At 38.2% G+C, this 11,046-nt stretch overlaps 1 protein-coding gene across 2 annotated transcripts in view; it reads left to right on the top strand.

Moving 5' to 3' along the window:
* LOC111585083 (guanine nucleotide-binding protein G(s) subunit alpha-like) overlaps positions 1-6,903 on the top strand; it is a 39,783-nt gene extending 32,880 nt beyond the window's left edge. For both annotated transcript variants that reach the window (XM_055010591.1, XM_023294457.3), the window contains 6 exons: positions 93-166; positions 324-382; positions 644-764; positions 1,942-2,072; positions 2,394-2,461; positions 4,507-6,903. In XM_055010591.1, the coding sequence (XP_054866566.1) occupies positions 93-166; positions 324-382; positions 644-764; positions 1,942-2,072; positions 2,394-2,461; positions 4,507-4,653 (600 nt within the window). In that variant the 3' untranslated portion in view covers positions 4,654-6,903. The remainder of the gene's footprint in view (positions 1-92; positions 167-323; positions 383-643; positions 765-1,941; positions 2,073-2,393; positions 2,462-4,506) is intronic.
* The last annotated feature ends 4,143 nt before the right edge of the window (positions 6,904-11,046 follow it).

Genomic DNA, 11,046 nt, shown 5'->3' with positions numbered 1-11,046 from the left:
CTTCTGACACATTTACATCCATCTTCTGTGTGCTCCACATTCCTCTCCACTTCTGTTTTCTTTAACCCTCCTCTTCCTTCTCTCTTTTTCAGGACCTGCTGCGATGCAGAGTACTGACATCTGGAATCTTCGAGACAAGATTTCAAATAGACAAAGTCAATTTCCAGTGAGCTGCCACAAACTTTTACTGATCACAGTGTTGGATGATGAATAAAGAGAAAACATTCATTCAGCTGAAAAGGCCCTGTTTCTGTTCACCATCTATCACATTTTTAGCCTGTTTTATAGTGAGAACTAAACTTTAAACCTTCTGTGTCTCACAGTATGTTCGATGTCGGAGGTCAGAGGGATGAACGCCGAAAATGGATCCAGTGTTTTAATGGTAGGATGATCGGAGCTTGCCCTGCTTAATTGATATGATGAAATCATGATAGCTTAGCTTTGCAGTTAGTTATTTATTCTATGCTAATTTACTAAATCATTTTTAATTGTATTCAGGAACTTGCGTCTGCTTTAATCAGATGAATCTCCCTTGGTTTATTTAGGTTTCAAACAAAGAACAAGTGCTTGTATCTGAGATTTTTTTTGGTAGTTTTCTCCATATTTCGTGTGCTAATTCCAGTTTGTTGTGTGTGTGACACAGATGTGACGGCGATCATCTTCGTGGTGGCGAGTAGCAGCTACAACATGGTGATCAGAGAAGACAATCAGACTAACAGACTACAGGAAGCCCTCAATCTTTTCAAGAACATTTGGAACAACAGGTCAGAGACACTTTGGATTTGTCCATTAATCGTTCTTTTGTGGGACCAATTTCAGTTTTGTGTCTCTCAAAGAACGAAGACAAAGTTGGAGTTATGGGAAAAAATAGGATATATTCACACACACACAAAAAAATGGCCTAAAGGAGTACTTTATGTTATCGGTATATCACTAATCTGGAGCCAAATAGCATAAACAACCCTACATTTTATCTAATTTTTTACTACAAAAGTGTGTATTCTGGTATTTATTGTAAAGAAATGTTTTCCTGTAGTAGTTTTCTGTTTGAACTATCAGTGTACACATGATGAGAGCTCTATTCTTTTTGCGTCGACACCCATAAAAACACAATTTTATTGTAAAATCTTTAGCTTACTACCATGTCTTTTCTGCTCAGGTGATAGTTTTTCTTCTTCTACGGATGTCTTGATAAATTAAGTCAGTGTTGACGTAGAGAATTCTGTTAGTCCAGCGTATTATGTCACAGAATCTGTAGCTGAAGCGTTGTTAGCATATAGCACAGTGTGTTTTGGGCCATGTCACGCTTTTGTCTACCATCTTTATCTGTGTTTTTAACCTGGTTTAACTATGTTTTAGGTTTTTTAGGTTTTCAACATAATAAATAAATAATTTATCTGCTGGTTTATAAGACTAAACCTGATTTCAAATTACATTTCTATAGAGACATTTCTTGTTTAGTTTAGTGCAGTGTGAGTGTCTCTGCATCACTTCAGTGAGATTTAATGCTGCAAGACTAAAGACACTTTTAACTGAAGGTATGACAAAGAAGCTAATTCAGTGTGTCAAAATTGTCTAAAAACCTGCACAAAGGTAAAGTTCCTGCTTAAAGGTGTGTGTGTGTGTGTGTGCGTGCGTGCGTGCGTGCGTGCGTGTGTGTGTGTGTAGTGGGAGGAAACAGTGACTGGATGCTGAGTCCTTCTCTGACTCTTCTTTCCCTGTGAGAGCATATGGACTGTTTATGGCAGAAGCTCTAAGACCTTTTCAACCCAGAACTCCACAGAGTACATTATTCCCATGTTCTTTAGCCAAAGCCTATTAAAACATAATACTGCTTAAAATATGGGGACTCTCCAGCAGCAGACCTGTAACATATTTCAGGCCCTGGGCTAACGGAGTCGAAGGGAACCTGGCACTGAACTCGTCCATTTCCCTCCACAGGTGGCTACGGACCATTTCGGTAATCCTCTTCCTGAACAAACAGGACCTGCTCGCTGAGAAGGTTTTGGCAGGGAAATCTAAAATTGAGGAGTATTTCACAGAGTTTGCACGCTACACTACACCTGATGATGGTAAGACCGGCTCTGATATTCGGTTGACTCTGACTTGCTGTCAGTCACCACAAGTCTTTTCATCATGTCTAGCACAAAGCTGTCCTATCAGTGAGTTAGGTATCAGTCCCTGTGACTTTATGGTTTTAGTTTTTGGTGAATGCAAACTAAATCAAAACTTTAAGGCAGTGACGTAGAAAACTTATGTTAGTGTGTATGTGTTGTCTGAGCTTCTCTATACATGTTGAGATCCTACAGATGTAGCACACAGGAAGAGCACATCCTGGACTGCCTGAGTATCTAAATGGCTTAAATGTGACCAGATTTCTTCTTCTTCAACAGCAATACCAGAACCAGGAGAAGATCCCCGTGTTACCAGGGCAAAGTACTTCATACGGGATGAGTTTCTGGTGTGTACGAAGCTCAAATTCAAGCAGGTAAAGCTTGCTTTACCTGCTTGAATTTGATCACTTTCCTACCGCGTTTCTTTATCCGACGGTTTTACAGAACATTGTAGCATGAGGCAGGATAATCCAAAACTGGACTTAACAAAAAGTTTGATTCTTATCGTAATCATAGAGCTGAATTACATGGGATGTGGATTCATCTTTCATCAACCACAGAGTGATCTCATCTGATTTTTCTCAATTATATTTCAAGCGCTCATCTAATTAAATCTACATTTCGCCAGTTAAAGTGTCCCTGACAGCTTAGCACCAAAGATATTGCCAAAGTGTTCACACAGGAACTTTGTCTGAAAGAAGTTATGAATAAACTCCAGTAGCTTACTTAAAACAATGAATTAAAAGTTGGTGTAATTGGCTAGAAATAATAGTTAAATGGTCGAAACATACAGCTTCAGCTACTCTTAAGTGGTAGTAGCAGAAATACAAACATGATCAAAAAGACCCTCATAAGGGTTATTCCATTTCAAATCGTCTGGGGTCTTCTGCTCGACCATCTCTATTTGCTTTTTATCTTAAATTATGGATATTTAAAATAGTACCTGTCAAATTTTAGAGTGACACAGCAGATCTGTTTTCATTTTTTAAAATAATATTACCCGTCCACTCACTTTAAGCCCATTTCTAGCACATTGAAATTTAACGCTAGATATGAATGACAATATCTTAGGAATTATTAAACATCAAAGCCTGAAATATTCGCAGTTATTTTTACTCTGCCTTGGCGGAGTTATGTGATGATGAGCGTACATTTGTCCATCTGTCTGTGCGCAACATTACTCAAAAACAGACTAACAGATTTGGATAAAATTTTCAGAGGTCAGAAATGACACAAGGACTAAGCGATTAGATTTTGGCAGTGATGCGGCTTATAGTCTGGATCCACGGATTTGTTAAAGATTTCTGTATCAACAAGTGAACACTACATCAACTACCTGCTGACGATCACATGATTGCGATCATATCACACATCGACTGCTGCGCACTTATCGGGACTTATCTGTCGGAAATGATACAAGGAACAATTGATTAAATTGTGGGGGTGTTTCCGTGTCCCTTCAATTCCCGCTGCTCGTTACATATTTAGGTCACGAGATTCGGTATCCATACATAACGTACACATGCATAACACACGCCTGTGATCAGCGCAAGGTCATTTTGTTTGTGGGTACATTTATATTAAATGCTCACATTCTATAGTGGCGTGATTTCTGCCTCAAATTTTTTTCAAGATTCCATCCGTCGGTAATGACACGACGACTGAGCAGCCTTGGTGGAGTACTGCAGCTCTCTGAGTGCTTTTCTTGTTTAATTATACCATTCATTCAGAATCTGTAATATTGGAGAAGCAGGTCAAATGATTTGTTACTATGAATGAGTTAAAACCTGAAAACAATCCGTCAGAAAAAGTCCCTCTTTGAGCACATATTAACAAAAAATGTATATAATGCAGAAGTCAAGTAATGATGTTTTCTGATCCACATAAAGCTGCATGTCAGAATAATACAAAATAAAAGATAAAATGCTTTTTGATACATGGTTACAAAAATGAAAAGAAAGATGGGATTTTTCATGAAGGCGTGAACTTTTTTTCATACTTTAATTTACACATAGTCAAAGAATATTTGATTTACTTGTCCAACATTGCTGAATTAACGGCATGATGACAAATAACTGAAAATTTTGAGATATTGTCATCCAAACATAGTGTCAGTAAGCAAGCTAAAACTTCACAAATTTCTATATAAATATATATATTTTATGCCATAAAAGCTTCAGGCAAATCAGACACGGTTAAGCAGAAATTTTGTCAAAAATGGGACGATTTGAGATGCAATGACCAACAAATGAATAGTTGTAAGAAAAAAATATTCTACCTTTTTCCACTTCTGTGTATTTAATAGTGATAAACTAGCTCAAATCAGCAGCATTACTGTGTCGGTGTTCATCAGACAACAGCGTCATGGTCTCTGTTTGTGTGTCTCCTGCAGAGGATCAGCACAGCCAGCGGGGACGGACGACATTACTGTTACCCTCACTTCACCTGCGCGGTCGACACCGAAAACATCCGCCGTGTCTTCAATGACTGTCGTGACATCATACAGAGGATGCACCTACGGCAGTACGAGCTCTTGTGATGGGCAGCAGCAGCGTCTGGTCTACTTCTCTACCTACCAACCTACCTAGCTACCCTCCCCTCCTCCCCCATGACCAGTTAGCCAATCACCCCCCTCCACCTCCACCAACTTCATCCAACCGAGCGAGCAAGCGAGCGACCGCCTGGCCTCCCCTCCACCCTGATACAACTTCTCCTCCTGTCAACGCACCTTTCAGAAAAAACGAACAGTGGAATGACTTTTTTTTTTTTTTTTTTTTTTTTTTAAATAAAAAGAAAAAAGAAAAAGAAGTTACGGATACACACCAACAACAGTTTCATCAACTATTAGCCTGGACTGACTGCTGTACTCGGCTACACTTTGACCCAGGACTGAGGGTTGAGACTGGAATCCCTCAGTGTAGGCGATCTCTCCTTTTAGCTCTCTCTCAGATATTTGAACACAAACACACTCGCAGGTACACACACACACTACAGAATAAGAAATTCAGACCCTTAAATAGGTTTTAATATCACACACACACATACACACACCCTTTTAAAACCAAGTCCTCCTGCTTTTCACAGTCGGCAGAGGATGGATAAAATAACGTGTTCTGAGAGAGAGGAGTTTATTCACCGCGTGCTGAAGATGAACGAAGGAAGAGAAGAAGCGAACGACGGACACGGAGGGTGGCAGACTGATACAGAGGAGGGCAGTAAGCCTTTCTGTGCCCAGGGACAGACGGACAGACAGACTAATTGACTAGCGGCTGCCTGTGGATGTGAGCGTGACTCGAACATAAGACCACACGGCTCACATGACCTGCTCTTCAAGAAACCAGTCGAGGAGGGATGGCAGAAAACAACAACAAACAAACAAAAAAAAAGGATTTAAAATTTAAAAAAACAAGAAAAATATCATACAATGCATAGATTCATGCATACCAGTGAACTTCATGCAGTGCAAAAAATCCAAGCTATATATATAGATATTTATATATGTGTGTATATAAATATGTATATATATAAATATAAATATTATATATTCCTGTAATAACACAATTCAACTTTTAAGTTTTTGTTAGTTTTTACCCCATGTTGTGTGTTGGTGTACACTGTGTGTGTGATCTGCCTTTGTGCACCATTTAACCCCCCACCCCTACACACACACACAAACACACACACACACACACACACATGGATATACATCCTCACCCCTCTTGCCCCTGCTGCTATTTGACAACTATTCAGCATATGGAAAATAAAGGAGAGGTTTTATTTAATAAGGAGAAAAAAACAAAGCAAAAAGGAAAGCATGAAGTTACAGAAATGACTGGATGCAACATTTTTACCTGGGAGCACACACACACACACACACACACACACACAAAAGCTCCAGCCCTCATCAGACCCCTCCTCGTCCACACAACGACCTCCCCTCACTCCCTTCCTCCCCCGCCTCCCCTCTCGTCTTGTTCTCTCACCTCTCCCCACACCCGCTCCCACCACCCCACCCGGCTTTAAGTACGTCTGTCTTTATTTTACTGCTGGACTATTATTCTTGTACAGACTGTAAAATGTATTATTTTGTACAACTTTATTGAAGAAAAAAAAATAACTTGTAGAAGATCCCTGTGCCTTGATCACGACTGTACGTGTAAAAATGAGCTAATATGTAAGTTATGTTTCACTGCGCTGTACAGCTGGACGGGTCTGTCCCACCTCGTCCGAGCTAGCTCACCCCTCCGCCGGGGGCCGAGGGAGGGGACGGGCATCGGATCGGGGCGGAGGCCTTTCGTCTGTTGCTTAGTTTTCCATTTATTTTTTTTTTTTGTTTCCCCACATTTGTTTGTTCGTTGATTCATTTGTTTTGCTTTGACTCTCCTCTGGTTTATATAATAGGATTTGAAAAAAAAATGAAGGAAAAAAAAAAGATAATCAGACACACCACCTTAATGCTGTGTAGTGGAAGATACTGAACCGTAACACAATTTAATATATATATAAAATATATTTCAGATTTTATATTTTATATATATGTACTGTACACTTATATCTATCTCCCTTGTGAGCTGTCGCCCGGGTTTCCTTTGCTTTCTGTCAGTAACATCTGCAAATATTTTACAGAAGGTGGTCATTCTGGGTGCAATGGGGTGGGTATTCATTTCTTTTTTTAAATTTTATTTTAGCTTTAACTCTTTTGAAGGAGAGGGAAATATCCAATTGCAAAACATTGCTTGTTTCTACATAAACCAAATTCTTTTTGCTTAAACAAGAGGAAACAGTTGTATTAGTGTTTGGTTCATTCCTAGGTTCAGGATATTAGATCCTCACATTGCATAAAGTGTCAGTTTATCAGGTACACTTAGCTTTAATTAAAGCAGTCCTGGAATAAATCCTACCTCCATGAGGGTTAGAATGTTCACTGATTAGGTGTAAAATTCATTAATGTTACAGAATCGAGAAAGAAAACTGAAAAACAGGCACATAATCGTACAAACATACATCTTATATATGTATATTATACATATATAAATAACACATTCTCATCAGCAACATAAACTACATCAAAGTTGAATCAACAACTTTGTAAAAAGGTTTCAACATGATTATTATGACCTTGATGGAGATAAGATTTATTACAAGATCAGTGATCAGACTGTAGCAGTTTTAGCGTGGTGCACCTAATAAACTATAATCTGTTTATAGTTTGTGACACCCATCAGTCAGATTTTCTCAACAAGAAGCAGCTTGGGCAGCAGTTTTCAACATGTGATGATGATCCTCCTGTGGCCTAAACAGACTTCACTTTATGGTCTATGAAGGTGACACCAGGGTCTTACTTCTCAGGTCTCTGAGTTGTTTACAGTCATACACTGAACTTTTCTCCGGTCTCAAAGTCAAAACTGAGAAGTGATTTGAGTTCTCGACACCTGACGCGATCAAAGTACGAAACACAGCTCACTCAAAGGCCTCCCTGGAACATATCATCATTGCTATTTTCAAGTATTTTATTATTTGATTTGGTTTCTTAACAAATCCAAATCCCTGGGTTCTTTCCTGTGGCAGATCTGCAGCAGTGACAATGTGAGAAAAAGAATTCCTACACTGTTTATTTCTATGTCAACACCTCCTCACCTGTGTAATGTAACACGGGCTGCAGCAATAAGAACGTTTAATTTTAGCTCAGCAGGAGGGGAAAAAAACACAGCTGGCTTTTTTCTATTTTGGCATCGAGCGATTTCAGTATTCACGGGTTTTTCCATCTGTTTAATTTTTCCTGTACATTTTGTTCAATGTCAGAGAGACACAGGTGCGTAGGTAAACGTAGGTGGATACATCTTAAGGTACACAGGAGTCAGAAAATTAACGTAGCGTTTGATCATTTGTCAGAAAACTACAGTGTTACTGCAGCCGGACAGGCGACCAGTTCATGTCCTGTCTATTGTTGATGCCACACGGTGAATTTCAAAAGAGTTCCCTGATGAAATGCTTCACAAAGACATCTGAAGATTTGTTAAGAACCTTCTGGACACACCTGAGAAGAAGGGACACCTGGTGAAGCTGGCATTTACTCCTTCAACCCACTGACACCTGCAGGGTCACACCTCACAAGGAATCACACTATGTTTCACTCCTCATTTGATTAGTGCGTCGATGCAAAGTACAGAGAAGTGAGATGTGGGTAAAAACAGTTGAAGCCCCTCTAAATAGCTCAGGTAAACCTACACCAGATAACAGAAGACACGGGGAGGTTTTGCAACCTGCTGCAGCTGACAGGAGATCTGTTTCAGGTAGTAAGTCACCTGATGTGTGAAAGAGTTATTAAGTGGTGCTAAAAGTTGAATCACAGAGAGAAGAACATGCTTCATTTTCAAATAAAACATATGATCAAAGGTATGTGGACACGTAAACGTCTCATGCTAAAAACACAGGAGTTAATATTCTGCTGGATCAGCTTCCACTTCTGCAAGATTCTGAACCCTGGCTGCAAGGATTTCGTCGCATTCAGCCACAAAAGCATTCAAGAGGCCATTGATTGATGTTGAGGAACAATGGTTTTGCCCACCAACACCAGTTTCATCGTGGGATGCAATGTCACATCAAAACATAAAAGGTCAGCAGCACACATTTGTCTAAACCATCAGGAAGTAAATGAATATTAACTGTGAAAAATCATGATTTACTAGACTTACTCACACTTATAATAGTGCGTCTCACAAGTTTCTGCATGCACGGTATCCTGTATTTCAATATAATCTACTCCTATGATATTTTATTAATAACTTATTTAAGATGTGAAAGCACATCATGTATTGTTAGATGCAATGAAATTGAATATCATAGGCAAGTAAATACCAGATTTTGAGATTTTGTTACTACTGAATACTCGAACACTTTATGGCAGTAAAATACTGTCTTTATAAACTGTTTACCTGAATTTGACACACATTTGTCTGATCAAGATTCAAGATATCAAGATTTTCCTTGATGGCAAGTTAAATAGCTGCAAAAAACCCAAACAAAACAGCCCAATAGTTTGTAGACAGAATCTCAGATTAATGTTTAAATTTTACTTAAGGCAACAATCTGTAACGTTAAAACAGCTGTCTAGCTGTGGCTACAACTGCATGCATAATAACACCAAAATCTTTATATTTATGTATAGCCTTTTCTTTAAAATCACGATCTTGCTTAAAGTGTGAGTAAGTCAAGCAAATAGTGACTTTGTAGAAAAGTCTCTAAAATCATGACTTGCTTGAAACAAAGATACGAAAAAGAAATGATGCAATGAAATGTAATTTTATGGGCCAGTAAACATCAGATTTTTAAATTTTACTATTGCTGAATATTTGCTGATGTAAAACCTATTCAATACTGCATTTATGGCAGTGAAATACTGTCTTTGAAAACCATCTACCTGAATGCATCAGAATCAGCTTAATTAGCCAAGTATGTGACACAATTCGACTCCAATGTTTTCTACACTAGCAAAGTAGTTACACAAAATAGATCACACATGCTAAGGCAACAGTTTGCAGATGGAAAATGAGGGTTTAACTCAACAGTTTAGAGCAAATACAGTTATTAACGATGAAGACCGCCTGTGAGGCAGGTGGACTATAGAGAGCAGGTTCCTGGGATGAGATATAAACAGGTATGTGATATACAGTAGCTATAAACAGGGCTAGGATTCAGAATGAATTGTTCCTGACAGAATTAAATATTCTTTCTTCTCTACCAGAGATTTGTAGCAGGTTGTCTATCTGAATATGGTCTTTTTTAATATTTCAAAAACAAAACAATTTTTGGCCTCTATAGCAGGGGTGTCAAACATGCGGCCTGCGGGTCAAAACTGGCCCTCCAGAGGGTCCAATCCGGCCCATGTGAAGACTTTGTAAAGTGTAAAAATTACAGAGAAGACGTTAACTGCAAATTGCAAATCTGTAAAACTATAAATGTAAAAATAATTTCGAGACCATGACAAGTTGTTTTGAACATAAAGTAAAATATTGTATTGCTCATTGTTATTTTGTGTCTCGTTTGTGTACTTTTTTGTCTTGTTTTTGTTTTTTTATCATTTTGTGTCTCCTTTTTGTCTTGCTTGTGTTTCCTGTCTTATTTTTGTCATTTTGTGTTTTGCTTTATTTGTTGTTTTGAGCATTGTTTTTTTTAATGCTTTTTTGTCTCGCTTGTGTTGTCTATTTTTTTCTCATTTTGTTTCTCGCCTTTGTCATTTTTTGTCTCGTAATTTTTTGTCATGTATTTGTCATTTGTCCATTTTTTGTCACTTTGTAATTTTTTTGTCTATTTTTTTGTTTTGTTTCATGCTGTTTGTCTCATTTTTTGTTATTTTGTTTCTCGCTTTTGTCATTTTGTGTCTCATTTTTGTAATGTTTTGTCTTGTTATTGCTGTTTGTTGTCTTTTTTTGTCTGACCTTTGTTGTTTTGATCATAAAGTAAAATACTATATCATTCAGTTCCAGATGACTAAATGTTTTGTCTTTGTAGACACTCTGTGATCTTTAAGTTGTAATGCGTAAATGATAAACTGAGGCATAATGTTGCTGAAATTGCACTTATTTTTCTTAATAAATGTCTTGTAAAAAGATAATTCCTTAAATGTAAAACATTTTTGCACTAAAACAAAGGCAAAAATTCGAATTGTGATTATCTATAGGTTATTATGCTGCGATTTTACTGGTCCGGCCGTCTTGAAATCAAATTGGGCTGAATGTGGCCCCTGAACTAAAATGAGTTTGACACCCCTGCTCTATAGTGACCAGGTATTATTTCAGACTGCAGTTGAAGCCAGTATTTTCCGCCGCTCCACAAGAGGGAGCCAGAGTCTAAAAACAAACATACACAAAAAAAGAAAAACTGAAAAAAGAAAAAAAAAAAAAAAAAAAACACGTGGCCCGAACCGGACGAC

This window comes from Amphiprion ocellaris, chromosome 5 (genome assembly GCF_022539595.1).
Source record: "Amphiprion ocellaris isolate individual 3 ecotype Okinawa chromosome 5, ASM2253959v1, whole genome shotgun sequence".
NCBI classification, from domain to species: Eukaryota; Metazoa; Chordata; class Actinopteri; family Pomacentridae; genus Amphiprion; species Amphiprion ocellaris.
This window is presented reverse-complemented; position numbering and strand designations above follow the sequence as displayed.